This window comes from Budorcas taxicolor, chromosome 5 (assembly GCF_023091745.1).
Source record: "Budorcas taxicolor isolate Tak-1 chromosome 5, Takin1.1, whole genome shotgun sequence".
Lineage (NCBI taxonomy): Eukaryota > Metazoa > Chordata > Mammalia > Artiodactyla > Bovidae > Budorcas > Budorcas taxicolor.
This window is the reverse complement of record NC_068914.1, coordinates 54,817,509-54,844,768: the sequence shown is the minus strand read 5'-3', so window position 1 is coordinate 54,844,768 and position 27,260 is coordinate 54,817,509. Positions and strand designations below refer to the sequence as shown.

At 36.9% G+C, this 27,260-nt stretch overlaps 1 protein-coding gene across 1 annotated transcript in view; it reads right to left on the bottom strand.

Moving 5' to 3' along the window:
* Positions 1-27,260, bottom strand: part of OTOGL (otogelin like) — a 175,033-nt gene that overhangs the window by 136,035 nt on the left and 11,738 nt on the right. The window contains exons 6-11 of the mRNA XM_052640705.1: positions 26,386-26,540; positions 18,812-18,933; positions 14,863-15,068; positions 8,661-8,788; positions 8,198-8,304; positions 509-615 (exon numbers count right to left, since the gene is read on the bottom strand). Of these exons, the coding sequence (XP_052496665.1) occupies positions 509-615; positions 8,198-8,304; positions 8,661-8,788; positions 14,863-15,068; positions 18,812-18,933; positions 26,386-26,540 (825 nt within the window). The remainder of the gene's footprint in view (positions 1-508; positions 616-8,197; positions 8,305-8,660; positions 8,789-14,862; positions 15,069-18,811; positions 18,934-26,385; positions 26,541-27,260) is intronic.

The window sequence follows — 27,260 nt, the reverse complement described above, 5'->3', positions numbered from 1 at the left end:
TCACATAATATTGAGTATGGTTCCCTGTACTATACTGTAGGTCCCTACTGGTTATCTATTTTATACATAGTAGTGTGTATATTTAAATCTCAGCCTCCTAATTTACTCTCCCCCACCCCACCTTTCTTTTCCCCTTGGTTTGTTTTCTGTGTCTGTGAGTCTCTTTCTATTTCAGAAATAAGTTCATTTGTTTCTTTTTATCTTTTAGATTCCACATGTATGCTTTACCATATGGTATTTATCTTAGAATATTACTCAGTCATAAAAAGAATGAAATAATGCTATTTGCAGCAACATATGTGAGAGATTATCATAATAAGTGAAGTAAACCAGATAAAGACAAAGATTAGAGTGTTTTAAAAGTATTCAAAAGTTTACCAATATTATTGCATCAATAACAAGTCTTTGCAGTTCACTAGTTTTAACAGATAGGGTAAGTTTTGAGTACTAGGATAAGCCTAAAATTAACAGAAGTACACAGACATGGCTAGAAAATAAGGAAACATACTGCATGCTGGAAAGTCATCTCTCCAATCTTGAATAGGGTAGCCCGCATGGGAGCAGGCTCTAGCATACTCGGTGGCTGCTCGACAATAGGTTTCATCATCATGAGTTCTGGAAAGTGAAAAGACAGATCAAATCATACAGCAAATATTTACAGGAACTGTGCCCTTGAGCTCTTATTCTGGAGAAAAGCTATGTGGTGAATATTCTAATATTAGTTGATGTCAGCTTAAATATATGTATATAATGTATAATAATGCAGAAAACATATACACATGGGATCCCAGATTTAAAAGACTAAGTAAATTGTTTCATTTAAGTCTTTCAATAATTTGGCCATTTTTCTTTGGATTCAACAGAGTACCATACTGAAAAAGATTTCTATTTTAATTATGACATTTATTCTAGAATCCTTGTATTTTTTTGCTCCCACACAAAGCATCCCAGACCTTTCAAAATTTAATAAATCTTATCAATATTATTATTTATTAATCCTATTTGATAATTCTATCATAACAAATATATCAAATATGAAAATGATTTCTAAGACACCATGCTCTTGATAGTTTACATGCTGGAATAAAATCAATACTAATAATAAGCACTTGTGAAGGATTAAATAAACAGCATTTCATCTGAGATTTAAAAGATTTTTAATTCCTTCAGGTTTAAATTACTAAAGCCAATTACTTTGCTAATGTTGCCAAGAGTGAATAATCTCTAAGTATTTTTTTATAATCACCTTAGAAACTCCCCCAAACAAATATAAGAGGTCAGCCAATTCCCAAAGCAGATTAACAAGGCATCTATAAAATCAACAGTGTTTATAACATAGTTGGCTTGTTTTTCAACCCAACTGAAAGTCTAAATAGCTAAATACTTTTACACCCTTAAGAATGTTGTATTTTGTGAACCTTAGCATTTTCAGTATTTCTATTGTAAAAACCACTGATCTCAAGTTGCCCTTATCCTGCATTACTGTAACTGGAGTCATGCAGATTATCTAGTCCAATTAACTAAGCTTTAGAAGCAAGAAAAGGACTGAAGACTTCAGAAGGACAGAAACTATTCTAAATCTCCAAACAAGTCTCTGAAAAAAAGGGTAAGTTAAAACTGTTGAATTCTTAGAAAGACGTTAAATTTATGATTCACTTTAAACATATGCCTTTTTCCCGACAATTAATGGAGGCTTTGAAAGCTAATAAAGTAACTGAATACTGGTTTTCCAACCTAACGCAACTATTATCCTAATCATTCATTGTGTCTGTGTTCCACTAGAAACCGTACTAGGCACATTACATATGGCATTGCATAAAAGCAAAACAGTTGGGCAACAAATTATTTACTGAGGGGAAAATTCGCTTATTTTTCCATTCTGGATATTAACTTTAATAAGGAAAATAAGCATTAAGTAACAGTTGTTTTTAAATCAATTGACTTGGCTGTGGCAAGATTAGAAGCATTTCCTTGCTGCTAAGTTCAGCATTATTAGAAGCAGAATGAGGAGGACCTGAGTTCAAGGACTGGTATTGTATCATCCTTCAAATTCCAACCCAGCTATCATTTTCTCTAGGCACTCCCTGAGACGGTTAGTTGTTCTCTCCTCCACGCTCAATGTACTTTGCATTTAAAGCATGTACAATTGCTGAGAACCTGTTTTTCTGCCCCATGAGAATCTGAGTTCCTAGGACAGGGACGATTTCTAAAGTGTTTCTGTTTCCATGGCCAACAGACACATGAAAGGATGCTCAACGTCACTAATCATCAGGGAAATACAAATCAAAACCACAATGAGATATCACTTCACACCTGTCAGGATGGCTGTTGTCAAAAAAACCAACAACAACAACAACTAATAACAAATTGTTGGGGAAGAGGTGGAGAAAAAGGAACTCAAGTGAACTGCTGGTGGGAATGTAAAACAGTATAGCCACTATGGGAAAGAGAATGAAAATTCCTCAAAAAACTAAAAATAGAATTACCCTATGATCAAGCAGTTCCACTCTTGGGTATATATCTGAAGAAAGCAAAAGCGCTAATTTGAAAAGATACATGCTTATCAATGTTCACAACAGCATTAATTTTTCATCAGTAGAAGGCATTCATTTTTTTCAAGCAAAATTTATCAAGATCAGAACCAGTTTCATGGGAATGTGACCTGTGCAGTCAGTCACACAGGCCCTGCTCTTAAAAAGGCTCTCACTTAGTTGGATCCTGTACTCGTTTAATGCTCTGCTGTCACTATCTTGAATGCTTAGCAATTTTTTTTTAACAAGGGGCCTTGTGTTTTCATTTTGTACCATCCCCTCCCCCCTTGATTTATTACATTCTAAACAAATTAACTGACATTCTAACACAATCCAGGATAAAACACAGTCAACCTACCTGGAATAAGGAGAAGTTAAGAAACTAGGCAAAAGGGAAATTCAGATCTCCTGGAATAGTCAGGAAATCAAGCAAAAATTCATACTCCTTACTATGAGCCCTAAGACTCTAGGTAATCTAGACCCTGCCTACTTCTCTAACTTCACCTCCTCTCTCTCTCTTCCATTCACCATGCTCCAGACACACTTTCTGTGTTCTGGAAACACCCCAAATTTGTTTTGCCATACTTCTCAGGAGGCACTAAAAGTGAAAATGTTAGTTGCTCAGTTGTGTCTGACTTTGTGACCTCAGGGACTAGCGCCTGCCAGGCTCTGTCCATGGGATTTTCCTGGCAAGAATACTGAAGTGAGTTGCCATTTCCTTCTCCAGGGGATCTTCCCGACTCAGGGATTGAACACAGGTCTCCTGTATTGCAGGCAGGTTTTTTACAATCTGAGCCATCAGGGAAGTTAGCAGTGAAGAACTCGCCTGACAATACAGGAGACACAATAGATGCGGGTTCGATCCCTGGGTTGGGAAGACTCCCTGGAGGAGGGCACGGCAAACCACTCCAGTATTCTTGCCTGGAGAACCCCATGGTCAGAGGAGTCAGCAGGCTTCAGTCCATAGAGTCGCAAAGAGTTGGACATGACTGAAGTGACCTAGCACATAGCATTACTTATAATAGCCAAGATATGGAAGTAACCTAACTGTCCATCAACAGGTGAATGGATAAAGACAATATTATATATGGAATATTATAAATGGAATGTTACACAGCCAAAACAGGGAACACAATTTTGCCATTTGCAGAAACATGGATGGGCCTGAAGGGTATTATGCTTAGTAAGAAAGTAAATACTGTGTGTTTTCACTTATAGGTCAAATTTTTAAAAATTTAAATGAATGAATATAACAAAAGAAAAACAGATTCACAGAGAACAAAACTAGTGGTTATCAAACTAGTAGGGAGAGGGGGTGGGGTGGGACAAAATAGGGGAAAACAGGGGTTAAGAGGTACAAACTACTAGGTATAAAATAAACAAGATACAAGCATGTATAATACAGCATAGAGAATATAGTCAATATTTTATAATAACTCTAAATAGAAAATCCATAAATATATACAATCACTATGTTATATACCTGAAACTAATATAATGTTGAAATCAATTATACCTCACAAAAAGTTTTTAAATAAAATAAATTAAAAATCAACATAATAAATGGTTTCTATTGCACCAAGATGTGACATAATGCTCAATTCAGAACAGACACTCAGAAAATATGTATTCAACTGAATTCAATATACTATCCTCATCCAAGCAGGACATTTGTATTCAACAGATTCATAATTATATAATCATGGTATAGAATCCCTGTGAGGCAGTCCTTTAATATAAGAAATTAACAGAATCTCTTTTAGGGGAAAAAGAATGTAGGCGGGTGTAGTCCTGGATGGACTAACTGAGGAGAGTAAAAGGCCAACTCTGGTGCCTTCCCTCTTCCATTTTATCAATGCACACTTCTTCACTTGCATAGTCTTTTGTTTGGTTTACACGCCTGCTTTGCCTGGCTTCTTCAGCTCAAATACATATCTTAAGGTGTCAGTTGATTTCAACCAGTAAAGGTATTTCACTATTCTGCTGTTTTCATTTGCTCTAAAGAAAGCAACTAGCTTTCAAAATTCAAAGCGTAAAGACACAAAATTCTGAGACAAAAATGCTAACTTCTTAATGATGAAATTTCAGATGAAGCAGGTACAGCAGGCTACATTTTGTGCCCAGCTCCCTCTTCTTTTTAATATTAGAACCTGCAAGTTTTTGTTGAGCATATGGCTGCCCAGCCAAAGACAACATTTCCCAGCGGTCCTTACTTCTAGGGGTGGTCATGTTTCTTGCAGGGAGCGCTCCACGGAAAGAGAGAGGCAGTGGAACTTCCCTCAGTAGAGCTGAGGGGTCCCAAGGAAAAGTGAGCCTACTGTCCGCCAACCCAGCCCCTCCGCGAGCGAGAGATAATCAAAGGCGACAGCGGTTCTGTCTAAGCAGTTCCGCTTTATTGTCGTAAGCTCCTGGTTTATATAGGCAAGCAGGGGGGTTTTGCCAGTGACTTTCCATAGTTCTACCAATCAAGTTAAAGGTCAGATTACCATGCGCTTACATCATGACAGGGGTCCAGGGTGATCACGCGTTGTCCACGTGCACGGAAATCAAGAGAGCCAATCAAAGATTTTGACAAACAACTTAAGCCGCGCCCTCATCTCTTCTGCCAGGCACCATCTTAGCTCTAAACCACAAAGCTAGCCCTTCGTTTTAAGGTATCCCATTTAGGGCCCCACATTTCTAAGCTCTGGCCAAAGGGTTAAAAGTGAAAATGTGCATGAAACGTCTAGATCTCTTCTTTAAAAATGCTGGTGGTGGTGTTTTAGTCGCTAAGTCGTGTCCAACTTTTGTGACCCCATGGACTGTAGCCCACCAGGCTCCTCTGTCCATGGGATTTTCCAGGCAAGAGTACTGGAATAGGTTTGCCATTTCCTTCTCCAGGGGATCTTGCCAACCCAGGGATTGAACCCAGGTCTCCTGCACCACAGGCAGACTCTTTACTCACTGAGCTATGACAGTTCTTTATTTCCCTTTCTCCCTTCCTAAGGGCTAAAAGATGGACATGGCAGTGGGAGACAGTTTTTGACAATGAAATTGAGAATAATACCCTAGACCCTGAGAGATGACATAGCCAATAGTATCACTGAGTCAATGGAAAACTCGTGGAGCAGACACACGCTATGAACCCAAGACCACTTGCCAGCCTGGACTTCACATGAGAGAAGTACAAGCATTCAATTTCATTGAAGTCCCTGATATTCTGCCAGTTGAAGCAGCCTAACAATATCCCAACTAATAAATGGAGAATGACTTTTCTGGATCTGCCAGAAATAAGGGCAATGGACTACCTACAGATCCCTCCAAAAGAGACTGATAGAACAGAGATATAACAATATAGCACTTAAATGAAAAGTAAAACCAAATAGAGAACAGAATGTTGTTAAATATAAAGAAAGGTCAATACTCAATATTTTGGGCAGAGGGAGTATTCTTTCAAAGCTCCTGCATTAGTTAAAAAAATCCCTGAAATTTAGGGATTATATTGTTATTATAATATTGTTATTATATATATTGTATGTATTATTTATACATACAAATAAAGGTATAACTGTGCTTAACTCAAAATTAACAAGTATCCCAAACAATATCGTTTTAATATCTGGAAAATATCATTGTGTTCATTATTTTTATAATTATCTTAATCTAGTTAAAGGCAGAATGATTATAAGTAACATAATTTCACACTACCTCAACCTTTCCTGCTTGTTTTCACCTTTCCTGTTTGTTTTCAACTTTGGTAAACTTAAACCTCCTAACAAGCTACCAGGATTTAATTTCAGAGGTTTTATTCAAACAAAAATTAGTCTGGTCTTTCATAACAATGTTTCCATGTACCATTTATACTTCTTGGAATACTTAAAAAGTAAAAGTATATTAAAAATTTCTTGAGATACTCTAACACTCAAGATAGCTAATCACATACATTTGGTAATTTTTTTTTAATTGAAGTGTAATTGATTTAAAATGTTGTGTTAGTTTCTGGTGTATAGCAAAGTGATTCAGTTATATATATATACACATTCTTTTTCATTTTCTTTTCCATTATGTTTTATTACAGGATATTGAATACAGTTCCCTGCTCTATTCAGTAAGACTTTGTTCTTTATCTATTATATATACAGTATTTTGTATCTGCTAATCCAAAACTCCTAATTTACCCCTCCCCACAGCTTGTTCCCTTTGGTAACATAAGCTTGTCTTCTATGATTGTCTGTTTCTGTTTCATAAATACATTAATTCGCATACTATTTTAGATTTCACGTGTAAGTGATAGCATATGGTATTTGTCTTTCTCTTTCTGACTTAGCCTGATATTCTCTACGTTCATCCATGTTGCTGCAAATGGCATTATTTCATTCTCTTTATGACTGAGTAGTATTCCGTGGGATATATAGATATGTCACATTTTTTTCTTAATTTAGTTTGAATCCAAGGATATTTGCTTGACAATATTGTGTTGGCTTTTGCCATACATCAGCATGAATCTGCCATACATATACGTATGTCCCCTATGCCGCAGCCTCTTTATCCATTTATCTGTTCATGGACACTTAAATTGTTTCCATATCTTGGCTATTGTTAATAATGCTGCTATGAATATTGGTGTGCATGTGTCTTGTTAAATTTTTGAAAAAATAAAAAGACTTCAATAATGGTAATCTATATTGATGAACATATTGTGATGAGTCTCACTGAATTTACTCCCTAGACAATCACCTTTGTCTGGTGTTCTTAACCCAGGAGTGAATACAGGAGCCTGTAACCTTGGTGTGAAAAATATTACACGTTTAGTTTCCCTAATTTTCTGCTTATATTTAGCATTTCTTTCAGTTACACACATAGGCAATACATAAGGCAATGTTCTTAGCAGAATCTGTAACTTTGTCATCAATATAACTCATATCTCATTTTTTCATATTTTCATTATTGTTTATACTGTTTTTAGTTGGAGCTTCAATACCAAACTCTCAAAAATTAATAGAATGAATATACAGAAAAGTAGAAGGATATGGTAGACCTGGAAAGCACCATGAACCAATGAAAAATAATTAAGACTTATACAACTTTCATACAACAGTAGGATACACATTCTATTCAAGTTCCCATAGACTACAAACTGGGAGACACTGGAACATATCCAGGGACATAAAACAAGCTGCAAAAAGTTTCACGGCCTAAAGGTATTGAAATCATACAAGTCTGTTCTCCTATCACTGTGGAATTGTGTTAGAAATCAATATCAAAAGATATTTCAAAATAACCCACATATTTGGGGGCTTCCCTTGTGGCTCAGCTGGTAAAGAATTCGCTTGCAATGCAGGAGACCTGGGTTTGATCCCTGGGTTGGGAAGATCCCCTGGAGAAGGGAAAGGCTACCCACTCCAGTATTCTGGCCTGGAGAATCCCATGGACTATAGAGTCCATGGGGTCACAAAGAGTCAGATACGACTGAGCTACTTTCACCACCATCATCATCATTATCATCACATATTTTCAAATGCAATGTGACTATTACCCAGTAAGTTTTTAATAGCTTTAGTACAGCTTATGTTTCTACATTTCCCACTACATTCTGTCAACTGTTGAGACAGTGAAGTTATAGAATGGTTTTTGCTCTTCTTTTTGGATAAAAGAATTTCATTATAAATACTAATTATTTCACTTACTTGCAAAGATCATTAACACAGCTGGCAATATATAAATATGGATCAATATATTCATGGCAGCTCAAAAAGGGAAACTGCAACAGGATCTGACACTTGAAGAAGATTGCCTATGCAGAAAAAGATGGGAGTCACTAGAACATACTAAATGATATGCATGTACTCTCATTTTTTTGCATTGATCTATTTGCAAGGTTCTCTGTTCTTATTAGGAAAGAGAAGGTATGTAGGCTTATAAATTTAAACATTTTCTAACTATTTTCATAATGAGCACCACTTTTATGAAGCTCATTGCATTCATCATTTTGGAAGTAAACACAAATTTATTCTTCTTGCATTACATTCCTGGAATTTAACAGTGTTTAATTACATTGTGTTTACACTAAAAATGCTTAGTGTGAAGCATACAAATACAATTATACGTGTGCTGTATCCCACATGCCAAAGTTTTTCACATCATATTTACCTCAAATGCTGGCATTCCGCTGGAGCAAGGATTTGGAAAATCTGAAGGTGTGGGTACACATTTGGTGTCATCTGGAGTTTGCACCAACCATCTATTTGCAAACACAGCAATGTCTTCTGTATAGTCCTCTATTTCACACAAACACACACACAAAAATATGTGTAATAGGATCACTTTCCACAAACACACAGTTCACCAACATAAAATTTCCGGTCAAAAAGCTAAACTCAGTAACTTTATAATTACCAATGGTATTAGACTATAGAATTACTTTAGTATAATATCCATAAAAATAAATTGAACATAAATACCAATAATACCATTGGAGTAGAAAAAGCAAACTTCATTGAAGGAACATGCGGGAGGGTTGAAAGTGAGTGGCACCACATACACACCAGTAAAGTACTAACTAGCCTGTAGTGTATACTGCAAAGAGGAGAAAAATATGCATAAAACTAAAAACATAAGTAAAAGTTTGGTATAAAAATTTTCAGGCAGCCCTTTCATTCTAGTTGACATTAGTCAGAACCTTACTAAAATTGTAGCTTCATTTAGGGGGTACCTAGCGCCCTCGTGGAGATTTCAGAGGATGGTCATACAGACAATGAAAAAATGTAAAAGACAGCTGGAGAAGAGGGGACTAAGAAGTGAATTAATTTCATGTGAATATGATGAATAGTGTTTCTAAAGATGCTCAGGACAGGTTAAGAATCCACATACCTTCCCAGCATTATTCTGAAGCAAGATTCAGGAGCTAACGTACAGCAGCAACAAGCAGACAGTTGCTGGAGAGCACTCTGGGCTGTCTACCCGTCTGAGGACAAGTTCAAGGCCTGATATGAAAATGAATTCTGCCCCACATTCAGACAAGGGCAGAATCTGAAACCATGATTCCTTAGCAGATCCAAACAAGACGACATCTTGAAGTTCTATCTAACAGTTAGTCTTCATGTCTGAGTGTTAGCTTCTCCACCACTGAGCTATACACAGCCACAGGTGTACCATTCAATACAAGTTACTGCACCACGAGAATCAAAAACAGCAAGTCAAATGGTTCACTACTCTCAGTTTCTTCCAGATAGGAAGATGTCTACTTACTACTACCAATTGTTGGAAAGACTGTGGAAGTTTACCCATAAGAAAGCTTTGCTCTGTGAGTATAAACTCCCAGACTTTACTGGGGCCTGAAAGACTTTCTGATCTGGCCTCTGCACTCCCCCGACTCCCTACCCCATCGACTCTATCCCATCCCACCTCTCTTACATCTTCCACTCCTATTCTTGGTCAGCCAACTCCAAGCATTCGGGCTTTGTACCATTCTTCACTCATGCTCATTCCCACCCTGCTTCTGCTTTTGATCTTGCATCTCCTCCTTCAAAATCACTCTTCCCCCCAACTTTCCCTCTGCTCTCTCCCTGACCTCATGTGGAATTCTATTCAGTGTGACCTCCTCAGAGAAGCTTTCTCTGGCACGTGATCTAGATCCTCTAAACAAACAGTGTCAGTTTCCTTTCCCTCTTCTTTTCACGGCTGCTATTGCTCACAAAAATTGTGTTTTAATTTGTCTCTTTATTTATTTTGCCTTCTACTAAATGAAGGGGGAGAGCTTGTCTAAGCTATCCTATTGCTGGATCCCTAGTTTACTATCTTGTATAAAGTGGGTGCTCAAAATATATTTGCTAAATAAAGGAACAAATAAACACAAGGAAGTTTGCCATGTTTATTAAATAGATTATTAGAATCCTAGATGTTTGGTCCACCTCTCTCTCTGATATTGTTGGAAATGTGTCACACTCGACAAAGTATAGGTTGGATCTAACATACTTAATTTTTAAAAGGGGAAACTAATGTTCCTTTTAAATAAATTTATAGTCACATTTCATTTCAAAGCATCATCATAAGTTTTTCCTTCAAGGGTCTTTTTGAAAATATGTATTTATTTGGCTGCGTTGGCTTTTTGTGCTGCACTCAGGTGCTTCCCTGGTGGCTCAGACGGTAAAGTGTCTGCCTACAGTGAGGGCGACCCGGGTTCAGTCCCTGGGTTGGGAAGGAAGGAAATGGCAACCCACTCCAGTACTCTTGTCTGGAAAATTCCATGGACTGAAGAGCCTGGTAGGCTATAGTCCATGGGGTCGCAAAGAGTCGGACACGACTGAGCGACTTCACATTCACGTCTGGACCTTCGTTGTGTCCTGCAGATCTTCCGTTGTAGTGCACGGACACTCTAGTTGTGATGCGCCAGCTTAGCTGCTCCACACGGAGGATCTTAGTTCACCTACTCGGGATCGAATCTGCATCCCCTGCACTGCACAGTGGATTCTTTGCTTTTTGTTTTTGTTTTTCAAAGTGGATTCTTAATCTCCGGACAAGCAGGGAAGTCTCCAGCATATTTTAAAGGTCTGAAGAATCAAAAATATTTCCTAGGGCCAACTTTTTTCCATATTTATACACAAATTTTAATGTGACTAAACAACTAGGGCAATTCTGTAGAGGTCATTTTAATTCCAACTTTTAGCTATTTTAATTCCACATATTTAGCTATTGCTATTAAACTGCATTGTATTATTATGAGACTTTAAATCCAAACCAACTGGTGGTCTTGGAGCCTGCAAAACAAAAATTAAAATGCTTCATATAAAATGTGCTATAGATGAAGTAATTTATTGTCCATATTAGCACACTTCTAAGAGTAAAAGAGAGACACTATTAATTATTATGCTGGAAAAACAAGAGAAAATCAGGGGTGCTCTGATGAGGTGTAGCTAGCTATAGACATGAATTATGGAATAAGAATCTCAACTAGACAACAAACTTAAATCTTTCTATATCTACAGAAATTCTGAAAAGGCCCATTTCTTTGTGAAATCAGCCTGAAGAATGCATAGGAATGCACAGAGAAATAGAATTTTAATCACTGTTAAGAAATGATGAATTCAATGGCATTCAGTCAAACTACCGCTCTGCCTCTAAAGATTTATCTAATCAGCAAAGTACAGACTGTTTCAAGACAATACTAGGTATCTTTTTTTTTAATTGAAGGATAATGCTTTACAGAATTTTCTTGTTTTCTGTCAAACCTTAACATGAATCAGCCATAGGTATACATATGGGAGAAGGGAGGAAGGTTCAAAAGGGAGGGGGTATATGAATACTGGGCATCTTTAAGCTAAAGGTAATACAGCTCAACAATGGACATCTTCTTGCATTATTACAGTATGGAAGAAAGTCAAAAGGCAGGTTCTAGTCACATCCTTCTAAATTATTGTAAGTTAGTTTTTAAAATCATTCTGCTTGGTACAGGCATGCCAAGTCGCTTCAGTCATATTTAACACTTTGCGACCCCATGGACTGTAGCCCACCAGGCTCCTCTGTCCATGAGATTCTCTAGACAGGACTACTGGAGTGGGTTGCCGTGTCCTCTTCCGAGGAATCTTCTGACCCAGAGAATCTTCTGACCCAGTGATCCAACCCTCATCTCCTGTATCTCCTGCATTGGCAGGCGGGTTCTTTACCACTAGCGCCACCTGGGAAGCCTGCTTTATACTATACGCTATTAAAATTGTGAAAAAGCTGAAATCTCTCTTCAGGCTTCTTCCACATACTTTCCAGGATCCTTCTTGCCTACTGCCAGCTCAGCCATAACTCAGTCAAATTTCCTCCTTCTGGTCTTCTCCCACAAATAACCTGATAACAGTCCTTTACATGTAGCCCAATTATGTCATTGAGAGCAACCATTCCATGTTCCAGCTTATCAAAGCCTGTCTGACTTTTAACTCAAATCCTAATCTGAATCTCTCTGCCTCTAACAAGAGCAGCTATTTTCTACCCCAGTTTCTGTACCATGCTCACTAAATGTCCCCGGGGAAGTTACCTATAGCAGTCTTCTTTAACTCTTTTCTAGCTCTCAATAATACTCATAATGCTTTTATACAGAAGAGAAAGAAATCAATAATTAACATCTAATTGGTTCTGCCTGGGTCCAAAACTCTACTTCCTAATATAGTCTCAACATGCCAATTTTGCGAACTCTCTCATTTCTAAATACCCAACTGGATGCAAAACACCGTTTCAGGATGATCTCTATGCTGCAGATTTGTATTGTGCTCACTTTGAAACACTTTCATTTACATTTTCTCATTAGATCTTCACAATCTGGGAAGGCCTCAGGATTATTATCATTATCTCCATTTTTTATGTAAGAAAATTGACTCCTTGAAGCCCTGCTCTTTAGCTACTAGTAAACTAACACTGATGAAGCAGTATCCATACAGGGAAAATGTTAGCATATTAACAAGGGCCTCTTAAAGCAATGTTTTTAATTAAACATTTTCCTGTTAGCTCCATTACAGGCTTATTGAGAGCACTAGGAGATGACTATAAATTAGCCAGTAATTAACAGTAATAATAACAGTAAATAATCAACATAATAATTAACAGTAATTAACAATAAATAACAGTAAATAATTCAGTAATTAACAATTTGCCAAGCCAGGCACTGTACTAAGTATTTTACACAGATTATCTCATTCAAACCTTGTAACTCTATGAAGTATACACTACTAGTATACCATTAAACTTATAAAGTTTAACAAGTGGCAAAGCAGAATTTGATTCCAGAACTCACACTCTAAGTAGGACTTTCATTCCCTTAAAACACAACATATGGGCAACTCTTCTCATTAATTTTATAATGTAAAACAGAAAGTATTATATAGCAGTTTACAGATTAAATTCAATATCTCTCATGTTTATCTAGGCAAAGCATTGGGAGTGAATTGGAGCTATAGCTCAATTCTGATAGCACCAGTTACAAGCTATGTTACATCGGGCACATTGCCTTGTGCTCTCATTGTAAACTTAAGAAAATACCACCCACCTCACATGGCTCAGCTGGTAAGGAATCCGCCTGCAATGAAGGAGACCTGGGTTTTATCCCTGGGTTGGGAAGATCCCCTGGAGATGGGAAAGGCTACCCACTCCGGTATTCTGGCCTGGAGAATTCCATAGACTGTATAGTCCATGGAGTCACACAGAGTCGGACACGACTGAGCGACTTTCACTTGCATGAATGATGTTGTAAGAGTTGGGAATAACATAGCTATGTAATCATATTGTTATTGTTTAGTTACTAAGTCATGTCCAATTTTTTCTGACCCCATGGACTGTAGCCTGCCAGGCTCCTATGTCCAAGGGATTTCCTTCTCCAGGGGATCTTCCTGATCCAGGGATCAAACTCACGTCTTCTGCTTAGCAGGTAGATTCTTTACCACTGAGCCATCTGGGAAGCCCATGTACTCATATTAACTATTACTATAAATAGTATGAATCTCTCTTATTATTATTAAGACTACTGTGGATTCTAAAATATTTTAATTCCTATTTTATAGCTGAAGAAACTGAGTATCAGAGAGATTAATTGAGATGCCTCAACTTATAAAACTTGTAAGACTTAGAACAAGATTCAAAGCCAGGTCTGCTGGCACTAAGCACAGTATTCTTTTTTATTGCACATTTATATATGGCTGCAAATCATGAATGAGTCCTGTAATTCTCTTATTTTATTGCCACTGCACACTAGTACCCATACTAAAACAGAACCTATTTTTAATAGCTCACCAAGATTAGTTTCATGACTTAGAATGAAGTTGAGTGAATGATGTGTACATCATCATACATGATTTAAAAAAATCTTTCCAAGTTATTTTTTGACTTTTATAAATTCTGCTTACATTTTATTATATTCACAAAACCATTGTGTGACAGTCATTTAATTTATTCCTATCCAGACTAGAAGCAAACTATGCTTTATCCAAAATTAGACAAATTTGCCCCAAATGGGTTTGAAACACTAAAATATAAGCCCCAATAGGGGAGGAGTTTTTGCTTTGTTCCCTGACATATCCTAAGCTCCTACAACAGTGCCAGACACAAAGTAAATGCTCAGTTAGTATTTGTTACATGAGTAAAACCTGACTTGTATTAATTTAACAAATGTAAATTAGCTCATGGATTTCAAGAATGACACAAAAACATTTTCCTGTTCAAACCTCACTTAAAATCATGTAAGCAGGCAAGTAACAGCTACCATTTTTTATCCAACCTAGAACAAGTTTTGTACCCTTCTGGGTATATAAACAGAGCGATCGGTTTAGAAAGAAGACCTCAGAGGTACCCACTCATTTCTTCTCCTCCACCAGCTCACCTTGCTGAATGATGAAATCATCAGATTGAATGCCATTGTAGTTTGCACATAGGCCACATGATTTCCCTTTATGCTCCTCAGACAGCTTCAAGTAAATTCCAGATATTCCATCCCAGGCCAATGAAAATCCAAAGGTGGTTTTCACCAGAATATAGTCAGCTAGTTTCTCAATGAAAACCTGTCCAATTGTCTGAGGCAATGTTAAACTTGAAAAACAGAACACAGGCAATCTAAGAATTATGATGAAACATCAATTACAGATGATCTATTTCTTTCTTGAAGTGACTGAGAAATAAACGATAATTATTATTCAAAATTGTTGAATAAACCATGCAATTAGATTTCCCAAGGAACCACCCTATAGAAAATCTCAACATTTTTGAAATTTTAATATTAAAATAAATGCAGGAAAAATTATACCTATTTCTGCATGCTTATTTAGATTTTATACTTACAGAGAGTTTAAGATAATCTAAAATGCTGCTCAACAATTTTGAAGTAAGAATAAACAATGCTCAAAGTATGTAAGCACATTGCTTAAGTGTGATTTTGTTTAATTTTGTTTTAAAATTGGCTGTAAGCAATTAAAAGCTCCTATCCCCAAAATATCACCTTGATACAAATCATCATTTTTCCCACAAAAAAAGTCTAGGCATGATTAGTTATGATTTACAGCTTTAATGCTGCAAAGTATATCTTTAAGAATAAAGATACTTTCCATGCAGTATTGCATAGGGATTATATTCATAATTTTTAAGTTGCATACAATTTGATCTATTTAAGCAAGGGTCACACTGAATGGTTAAACTCCTGATCCAATGTCTAGTCTTTTCATTTTTCACAAATACATACACATACAAGAGAACCGAGAGACATAAGGGAACTGAAGAAAACAGTTAGGCATTTTAAAAGCACAGTAAGTCACCTAGAATGCTTTTGAAAGAACACTGTCCTCCTTCCATCAGGAAGTATTACAGGAAAGAGCAGGTGTTAGTAATTAAGGAAATGAGAGAAAAATATCATTTTTACTAAAATAGCCATGCTAACTGAAAATTATAAACAATAATGTAAGATGAGAGGTTAGTAGGTATGTTCAAATATTTCTCTCCAAAATTTTAAATTATTGAGTTCCTCTCCAGGAAGTGAACATGGCTCCATGAAATAAAAACTATAAAATTAAGAATACTAGTTAACAAAGGGATAGGTGTCTATAGGGTCACACAGAGTAGGACACAACTGAAGCGACTTAGCAGCAGCAGCAGCAGCAGCAGTCCCAAAGAAACGATTCAAATGTCTGTAATCATTTGCACAAGTATGTTTGCGGATAATTATCTAGTCATAAGATTTCATTTTAAGAATAAGAAAATAACTAAAATTTACATTGAAGAATAAATAAGCAGACTTTCCTGTCATAATCTATACTTATTAAAATTAAAAATGCAAGAAATTTATTTTAAATTGAAGGTAAAAGTATGAATAATATTTCTAAGTTTGCAAGTTTACAAAAGCTATGCTTGAGAAAAGTGAGTCATGTTTTGTAAAGATATTCCATTGCAATGGGCTGCTCACTGCAGGGAGGTAGAGTTGTTCTGCTGTGGGTATTCCTTGGTTTAGTCATTTGTCACATGATCTCTTTCACAGTAAATTTGATTAAGTACACAATTTTTGAAAACAAAATAAAAGATGCTAGTAGAGATGAGTAGTGATTCTAAAAATTTGATAATCTCCCATAAATTTAAGAGAAACCCCTTGCAACCCAGGCAGGGGACAATAACAATGCTAACTAAAATGAATGCACAGATTCATCCTGAAAATTATTCACAGGTTCATAGGTACCAAAACCCTTCATTTGACAGGGGAGGCAACTGAAATCGAGATGGGTAAAATATGAGGTGCAGAGTCTCACACATTTGATTTCCTTTTGGTAAACATTTCTCTAGCACTTGCTACGCAATAGGCCTTAGGCCAAGAAGTGCATTATTATTAGCAATTTAGCTGAATAATAAGGAAACCATCTTCTTTTTATTATACAAATGGAAATCTTCAAAGAAATATTTTCTCTGAGTTAAAATTTAAATATGATCTCCTAGATTTAACAAAGGGTTAGTATTCTTGAAAATCTAACTGTATGACACTTCTGTTTTATAAAACTATAATTTTAAGTACCCACTATGCTACCCCAAATTCCATATAAAAATCCTAAACCACTATTTAAATTCAGCTCTAAGAAACATATATGTAAATATATTATCTTCCCATTCAAATGGATAAGCTTTCTTTTATAAGAAATTGAAAAGTAAAGAACCCAACTGATCAAGAAAATAAGCCCAGGAGGGGCTCCTTGGGATTGCTTGACTATGACAAAGCCTGGGTCAGAGCCTGCCTCCCCTGGTACTTCATCTAAAGCCTTTCTGCTATCACCTGCTGCCTCTTGAATCTAAATTGAGAAAGCAAGCACATAGGTTGGTACAGCTGCTGCTGCTGCTGCTGCTGCTAAGTCACTTCAGTCATGTCCGACTCTGTGCGACCCCATGGACTGCAGCCCACCAGGCTCCCCCGTCCCTGGGATTCTCCAGGCAAGAACACTGGAGTGAGGTGCCATTGCCTTCTCCTTGGTACAGCTATTGTACCAGAAAGAATTCCCATGGTTCAAACACTTGCTGGTGAATTCTGAATGATGGATAGAATTGTTCTATCACATAATTTACTTTTCTTGACAAAGTAATGTCAGCCAAAACAGAAACAAAAAAGAATACATGCCCTCATAAAATATGCCCTGTTAGAGGAAAACGGTTAATAAAATTTATGACAAAATGTAACTAAAATATATACTATGCTTGATGACATGAAGGAGAAATATTAAACAGAGAAAAGAGAGTGTGTCAAGGATTGAGAGGCAACTTAAAATTAGGTATTCCTATACTTATTAAGCTTGGAAGATAGATTATTACACTGTACTTCTACTTTAAAATGTACAAAACCTTCTATCAAATAAATGAACATCCAGTTCCCGAAAATTTTGAATTCTAGAAGTGGGTCCCTCTCCTATCTATTCAAGACCAGTTATTTATTGACCCTAATTCTAACAGAAAATCCTAAGTGACACCTAAACTTCATTTACACAACTTGGAAAGGATTTGCAGAGGTTTAGTTTTATTTTGATTGTCTGTTTAAAAAAGAAGAAAAGATTTATGAAAGATGGCAAAAAATAATTTAAGAGTTGAACTATGAGGATTTCTCCTTAATCTCTCTTACAATTAGATGTAACAATCTTATTTCTACCAATATAAGTGTATGTATATCCTGCACAAACGTTAGGGAGGCTAAACTGTTAAGATTTCTTGTTACTTGGCTAGCTTTGGAGCTACTGAAATTTTGATGTCTGCATGCTCTAACTTAAGGCTTCCCTGGTGGCTCAGTGGTAAAGATTCCACTGGCTACTGCAGGCAACATGGGGTTGATCCCTGGTCAGGAAAATCCCCAGAGAAGGAAATGGCAATGTACTCCAGTATTCTTGCCTGGGAAATCCCATGGATGGAGCAGCCTGGTAGGCTATAGTCCACGGGGTCGCAAAAGACATGACTTAGCAACTAAAGGACAACAGCAAATGCTATAACTTAAAGGTGGTTGTTGTGTTCGACTCTTTGCATCCCATGGACCAGAGCCCACCATACTCCTCTGTCCATGGAATTCTCCAGGCAAGAATACTGGAGTGGGTAGCAGTTCCTTCTCCAGGAGATCTTCCCAACCCAGGGATCGAATCTGTGTTTCATATGTGTCCTGCATTGGCAGGAGAGTTCTTTACCACTAGCACCACCTGGGAAGCCCAGCTCCAAGTTTACCGTTGAAGATATCCTCTCTTCCTACTCTCCATATTCAGTTCCAGAGTGAGATATTTAGAAATCTGTTAATCTGTGATGATTTCACTATATCATTTATCATATCTTACCTGATCCCATTCTTTTTTATTTCATGCCCATAAATTCGAATTTCTTCCTGGTCTGAAAAGAACAAGCTGATGGAGCGATAACAATGATACACTGAACCAAGGCACTTAGGGCTGTTATGAACCTTAAAGGGAGAAAAACAGAGAAAACACAGAAACAACGACACACACACACGCTTTCACTTGAGTCATTAAGTCCACAATGCGTGTCTACAGTTTTATAGCATTAGTTCCATGACCCTTTACAAAATTATAACTACATTTAGGATTTCCAAGAGAAAAAATGATATTGACCTCAGAAACTGGACAATTAGCTTCATAAAGCACAAGCTTATTTATCTATATGAGCTGAATCTTTACATGCAGGATGTAATATTCTAAAACTAAGTGGTATGTACCAGAAAAAAAATAATTCTGATAGGAAGACAGTAGGGCACCACAAAGAAACACATTTGTAATTTTCATGTCCATAATTTTTACCTGTCCATGAAACAGAAAATCATGAATGATTTCAAATGAAGTTCTACATAGAGTAATTTTTAAAGGTTGCAAAAGTAACTAAAACTCTCTTAAAATAAAATTGTGTGGGCACTTTAGGGAAGAGTAATTATCAAAACTTTGATGAAAAAATTAGTTTACTAAACTAAAACTAATTAAAAATTAGTTTACCACCTTCCCTGGTAGCTCAGACAGTAAACCGTCTGCCTACAATGTGGGAGACCCAGGTTCAATCCCTGGGTCAGGAAGATCCCCTGGAGAAGGAAACGGCAACCCACTCCAGTACTCTTGCCTGGAAAATCCCATGGACTGAGGAGCCTGGGAGGCTACAGTCCATGGGGTCGCAAAGAGTCGGACACGACTGAGCAACTTCACTTCACTTCACTTCAATTATCAAAAATTTGATGAGAAAATTAGTTTACTAGTAAAAAAAAAAAACTTTCTTTAAGTAAGGAAGAAAAGAGAGAGAGGAGGAGAGGAAGAAAGGAGAAGAGGAATATTAGATTTTCTTACTCCACCACCAACATAAATCTCAAAAGGTCCAAATAATGACACCAGAAAATAACTGAAAAAATATAGATAACTACAGATAGATACTATAGTAGTATAAATTCTACTATACTATCTATAGATACTATTATAGATAGAAAAGAACTTTCAAAGCATAAAAGTGATAAGGAAAATCACCAATGATAATATAAAATTTTAATATTGCAAGTATGTAATGCATATTAATTTAGTGATTAATAGGCAAATTTTACTGATCACTTGTGTACTGAGGACTGTTCTAGATTCTGAAGATGTATTAGTCAAACAAAATAGACAAAAATACCTGCCCTCATGAAATGAATTTCATTAGAGGAAAATGTTGGGAGCCAGCGTGAGGAACTCCGCCCATGGCAAAGGTCATGAGGAAGGAAGCTTGGCATACGCAAAGGCGTGATCAAGCCTCAGGAAACCCCCTGTTCCCGAGCATCTACCCCCAAAACCAGAGTACTTTACGGGGAGCTCTCCCCTATAACCATTTCTCTCAGAGAAGGAGTTAACTTGCAGCTCCAGTTAATAAAAATTCCTGGGTGTGATAAGAGTGTTTCAACTTACGAACTCTGAAGGTTCTCTGGCCTTCCTGATCAGGCTCGTTCGGCCGCATGTGATTGTTTACAGCCTCCCAACTGTGAGAGGCACGGGATGTTTTAAAACTTTCTAAATACAGACTCTTTTGAGAAGTTAGAAGATCATTAGTATAGTATTAGTAGGTTGATTAGGAATTATATTGGTGAAGGGTTTTTTCATTTGTCCTGCCAATAATTACTGCTAATTCCCTGCCCTGTGTGTGACAAGGATGTTTCAGGTCAAACCCCTCTGCTGACAGACTAGCTTGTGTGACAGCCTCTCAGCCATAAACAGCACAGAGAGTTTGGAGTATTAGCATAGGGCTTTTCTCATTGATGAGTCAATAATTGCCATCAGGCCTCCATATCCATAGGCACCTGGGAATATATTAATCAATGTATTCGGAATATAAAAAAGGAAATATAGTAGTTTTTGATGTTAGCAATACTAGACTTTTGAGTTAATGAATCTTCTCTTTTGTTATAGATCACTGTACTTTGTTATAAATCACTATAAATCCCTGTGTCCTTGCTATGCAAAAATGTAATTTATCACTATCTTAAAACAAAATAGATCTTAAGGGGAACATTGGTGAAGGGTTTACATTTGTTGAGCCAATATTTGCTGCTAAATCTCCATATTCCTGCCCTTATAATGAATATAACTAGCATATAGGAGAAATAAGTATTAACCTTTAAGATTAATCGTGTTAAACCTTAGGTTAAGTAAATTCCTTTCTTGATTGTAACTCACTACACCCTCACCCTATAGGAATGCAACTTTATTTGGATGGTGGTGCCTGATTTAAGAAAAAATCACCCCTGGAAAAATAAGTTTTCTGGTTAACTGACCAGTATCAGAAAGAGCCATAAAATGTCAGCAGACCTCATGGCTAAAAGATGATGAAACTCATAAGACCTTTGTATAATTTTATATGAAGCACCTGATTGTGACAAGGGTCAGGTCTGCTGACCCCCGCGTGACTCTGTATTCATCCCTATGTATAACAAAAAGGTATATAAACAAACCTGAAAAATAAAGAAATCGGATCAGTTTCTGGAAAGACTGATTCCCCCGTGTCGTCTTTTTCTCGCTCCCCGTTTTCCTATCTGAATTCATCCTCTTTTTCTACTACACTATCTGTTCCTAATCTCCCTCTATATTTGTAATTAAATAAGTTTTTTCCAGGATGCCGACTCCATCCCCACCTTCGAATTCCCTGGATCCACCGAGGCTAGACCCCGGCAGGAAAACAGTTAATAAAAAATAAAATTACATGTAACTGAAATATATCCTGGGCTAAATGACGTGGAGAAATATTAAATGGAGAAAAGAGACAGAGACAGTGTGTATCAAGGGTTGTTGGCAGTGGGGTAGGGGGAGTTTAGGTTGAATGGCCAACAAAAGCCTCACTGAGAAGAGGAAATTCGAGTAGTAAAGATGAAGGAGATACAAGAGCAAGGCATATGGGTATTTAGACCATTCTAGGCAAAAGGAATAGCAAATGCAAAAGTCTAAAGCAGAAGTATAACTAAAATGTTCTTGGTATCCAGGAATCCAGACATAGGACCTCAGGCAGGATAATGGAAGATTTTCCTTAAAGAAACAAAATGGAAAAAAGATGTACAGATACTAATGAAGTGAAAGGAAAAGTTGCTCAGTCATGTTTGACCCTTTGCAACCCCATGGACTGTACAGTCTCCTCTGTCCATGGAATTCTCCAGGCAAGAATCCTGGAGTGGGTGGCCATTTCCTTCTCCAGGGGATCTTCCCAACCCAGGGATCGAACCTGGGTTTCCCAGTTGCAGTCAGACTCTTTACCATCGAAGCCACCAGGGAAGCCCCACAGATACCAATATCTGGGGCTTATTTAATGAAACTAGAGGTTCCCTGCTCAATCTCCCACTAGGCAAGAAAGTTCCATCCACGTATTCAGAGCTTCTAACCAGCTTTTAGAACCTAATACTCATATGTGAATAAACATTCATGGATCATTTGATGAAAGCATGCAACATGAAAGGCGGATGCCAAATAAACCAAAAACAGGAGATTAAAGGAGTCAAAAACAATTCAGAAAAATTAACTTCCAAAAATCCATAATTGGTATCTTCAGGGAGAAAAGTGAGAAAATGCCATTCATGAAACAAGAAAAAAAAGTGATGCTAAAAGTGAAATTCAAGGAATAAAAATAAGCGACTAGATATTGTTAATATGATAAGAAAAACTTATAATTGAAATAGAACTATGGATAATAAATAACAATAATTGGAAAGAAATATCAAAACGAAAAAGCAAAAAGATGGAAAAGAGAAATGAGTCAATGAGAAAATTAAAGAATCAGTCACTCAGAACAGGAGCTCTAATATCTGAGTTACAAAATTACTAGAAGAGAGGAAATTAAGAAATACATATTATTCCAAAACTGAATTGTTTGAAATGCTAGAAAGGGCTCATCAAGTACCCACCACAATATATGAAAAAGCAACTCACATGACACCTCAGAATTTTGGGGATAAAGAGAAGAACTAAAAATTTCTGTGAAGAGAGGGTAAATTTTAAAAGATCATGCAAAATGATCAGAAATCAAAAGGAACAGAGTTTTAAAATTCTGAAAGTGATTTGCAAGCTATAATCAAGAATTCAAAAATTTCTCTCCTAGGCACTTTGAGATGTGAGTAACCACTAGTTAAATCCATCACTTGCCCTCACTAATCAAGGTCATCTTAATTGTTGCTACAAAAGATAGGCACATACTCCAAAGAGCAGGTAGTCTAAACAATAAGATATCTGCCCAAGTTGTTTTCCAGGAACTTGAAGTCAGAGGTGTCTAGTTTGAGTTAAACTGGTTAAGACTGAAAAGGATTCCTGCCCCTTCAACTGGCCACACACAAGTGTTCCTCTCTAGAAAGCACTATAAACAAGCACTGTCCACATGAGCAGAGCATCCAATAAGGTTTTCAGAGCCTGTGTCTCAATTATAAGCAAAAATTCAAGAACTGCTAGACATTTTACAGGACCTAAGATGCAAGGGTGGCTCTAGAGGTAACGACTCTGCCTGTCAATGCAGATGTAACAGATGCAGGTTCTATTCCTGGGTCAGGAAGATCCCTGGGTGTAGGAAGTGGCAACCTGCATGGACAGAGGAGCCTGGTAGGCTACAGTCCATAGAGCCACAGAGAGTCAAACATGCCTGAGTGACTAAGCACAAGAAACAAGGAATCCAATACAGGAGAGAGAAGAATGAAACTCACCAGGAAAATGTGAAAAGAAATTCCAAATGCTAGGTGTACAATAGGCTCAAAAGCAATCAGTCCCAATTGGCACAGGAGAATGAAAAACTGAGAAAGGGATAACTCATGGGAAGGAAAGAGAATCCAAAACTGTCTAATTTATCTGACCATATTCAGAAGAGTTGAAGGAAAAAAATGATTAAAGTATAGAAAATGCAGCAAACAAAACAATGAGATAACTTAATTCTATAAAACTGTATAAAGAGAAATGAAACCACAGTAACATTAGGCTCGGCTCTCAACAATACTTATACAGCTGTTGTTCATATATGTAAAATATGTAAATGACAATAATATAAAAACTACATATGATGTAACCAATAACAGTGATAGAATTCCATTAACAAGAAGGAAGGAAAGTGTGAGTGTGAGTATGTATGTGTTTATGTGTATGTGTGTGTGTGTGTGTGTGTGTGTGTGTGTAGTAGAGGCAGAAAGGATGATATGACAGATGACTTCCCATTTTCCATACTAAAAAGTGAAGAAATAAGTCCTAACTTTGAAAAATAAAGAAATAATAGCACATTTTAATGTGTTAGGTAAAAACAACAAGAAATAACTTAAAAAATGAAGTAATTGCCTTTGGAGAGTCAGATTTTAGCTGGGGTCAAGGAATGAAAGAAAGAAGAGCTATTTTTACCTTCATGTATCTTGATGCAATCTTTTAAACTAAATGCATATATTATTTTCATAAACATAAAATTGAATTTTAAGAAAAAGAACCAAAAGTATAAAAGTATATATGCCTAAAGATATTTATAAATACATGTCTTTTAAAATACTGAAACATTTTAAAACCTAAATATCTAAAATAGAATATAATTAAATAATTTCATTACTGCATAGCTGGAACAAGTACAGCTAACAAAATTTGTGTTTGTCAAAAACATCTGACGTGGAAAATAGTTCTTAGTTCTTAGGTGAAATTGTGGGGAAGAAAATTATACATAGTAAAGTTTCAACTTTATAAGTGTGTATAAAGTCCAGAGGAAAAATTTAGAGGGAAATATATGAAGCCATTAGCACTAGTAAGTCTTGACTGATAATTCTAATAGTATTTTTAGACTTCTTTAAATTTTTTCAATTTTCTACAAAAAGAGGTGAACAACTTGATAATCAGAAAAAAGATGACATTTAAAATAAATGGATTTGTTGATGTGAAAACAAATTCCACCAACCAAACAGAGCCAAGTAGAAAACAATATCTATTAACTCTGAAAGCACAGCTGAGCTTTGTGTGTTATTATCTCTCAATTATCTAGTTGACACCTTAGTCCTCAAAAGGGCCAGACACTGGACAAGAACATTTCAATGAGAGTCAGAAGGTGTTTGAGTGATAAACTCAGTAACTCCTTCCCAGAGTGGAAGAGTAAAGGACAACAGCGAACTGAGAACAGGAGCCCTGGATGAACTAAAAACGCGTGTCACTAACTCCCCTATCTAAAGAGACCTCCAATTTTTTATCCTTATGTCCCATAAGTTAACTCTCAATAGACTTCATGTTCTTTTGAGGTCCCAGGGATTTGTTGCTGTTAAAAAGCATCAAGACTGAATTTTTAATATTTCCCTCCTCTAAGAGAGGAGGAGATTCAGGCAACTCCAACATGTCAGAGAGCTTCAAACAAATGATGGTTATGGAGGATTTTAGCTTTAGAACAGGACAGCACTCTGGTTTTCTGGTTTTGCTTTGAAATATCACAAAATTCAGAGGAAGACGCAGGCAGGGAAAAAGGTCGCTTCCTGACTTTCTTACAACAGCCAGAGGCACTCTGAAGCTTACATTTTGAGATGTTTCTCCTCTGAATCCTTCTGAAGCAAGAATGCTGCAACTAAGAACTAATTCTGAGTTCAGTCATATAGTATAAATCTACCTAGAAATTAGCTGCTGCTGCTAAGTCGCTTCAGTCATGTCCGACTCTCTGCGACCCCATAGACGGCAGCGCACCAGGCTCCGCCGCCCCTGGGATTCTCCAGGTAAGAACACTGGAGTGGGTTGCCATTTCCTTCTCCAATGCATGGAAGTGAAAAGTGAAAGTGAAGTCACTGAGTCGTGTCCAACTCTCAGAGACCCCATGGACTGCAGCCCACCAGGCTCCTCCATCCATGGGATTTTCCAGGCAAGAGTACTGGAGTGGGGTGCCATTGCCTTCTCCTATTAGCTACCTATCCCCATATCCTCTAGCTGTGTTTATGTAATTCATACACTCCATTTCATAAACTCCAGTCCCCAGTTCACAGTGAGATATGTCTTTTAAGAAAATCCAGATGACCATCACACTGGAAATGTCAAGAAGGAAGCATACACAAGTAACATGATTGATGCCTGAAGCTACCCTCTCTTTTTGAATTGATCAAATAAAAACTGAAAAATGAGTATATCAACTGGAGTTGATATTACAATATCCATGATACAGACATTCCTGCATTACCTACATGTCCCTACCTTATGGATCCAAACCAGTCTTCTCCCAGTCCTAGGCCCCATCTTCATAGAAACATGCTCAAAATAGTTACAACTTTGGCCCTTCCCATTCAGACTCAGCCCCCTCCTTCCCTAATAAGAGCGCTAAGTATTCATGCTATGATTACTATATATTTTTCATCATCTGTCTAGTACTTTAAAAATACAGACTTGGCCATAAATAATTAAGTTAATTATGTCATAGGATCACCTACCCACACAGTATACTGAGGCTCCAAATTACCACAGTCCTTTGCAAAAATGTAAGAACAGTTTCCTGGGAAATAATAGTAGATGCCATCAAAAGTTTCAAAGTGGTATTGCCCCCAGGTTTTGCAGATCCCATCTCTGCCATTGCCCATGTTTGGCACTGAAAAGAAAGAGGATAATATTTAGTAGAATAAAATAAATGATACCTGTTTCTTACAAAGTTCAGTCATGGTAGGTGATTTTAATTTTCATTAAAATAGATGTTTACTTCTTTGGTGGACAATATCACAGGGGAAAATACCTAACAGAAAACTACCAACAGCTCTCAAAACTATCAAATTCCCCTGAAGAAAAACATGGTCTTCAAGTTGAAGAAAGAATTTACGTTAGAAGCTTCCTTAATTTTTGCTTTCAAACAAAGACTTTGGAGAAGAGAAAGAGAGGGAAGAATGAGAGAGTAAAAGAAGGTGATAGTGATAAAGCAAATATAATGGCTGCAAAAAAGAGAAATGTCACCACAGAGTGTCCTAAAAATTAATACTGGCAGCATTGGAATGTTCTGGTCTCTGCAATTGTTTGAAAATAACTTAGGATCCACAGAGAAAACTAATCATTGGCCAAAAAGTCATGTTTATAAGTCTGGGACCTGGGAATGGGGAGCATTAGTCATCCAAAGTATATTGAAATTCATGACCTCAAACTGGGCACATTGTAAGCAGTGTTTGTCTTAGAGCATGCAACTCCATTTCCTGTTGCCTTCTTGTCTATCTCGCTTTACACCTTTGTGGATGCCCAGTTTTATTTTCTCTACCCTTCTTTCTAGATTAATATGGGAATCAGTGAAATTTACTGAGCATTCATTGATTAAGACATTAGACTA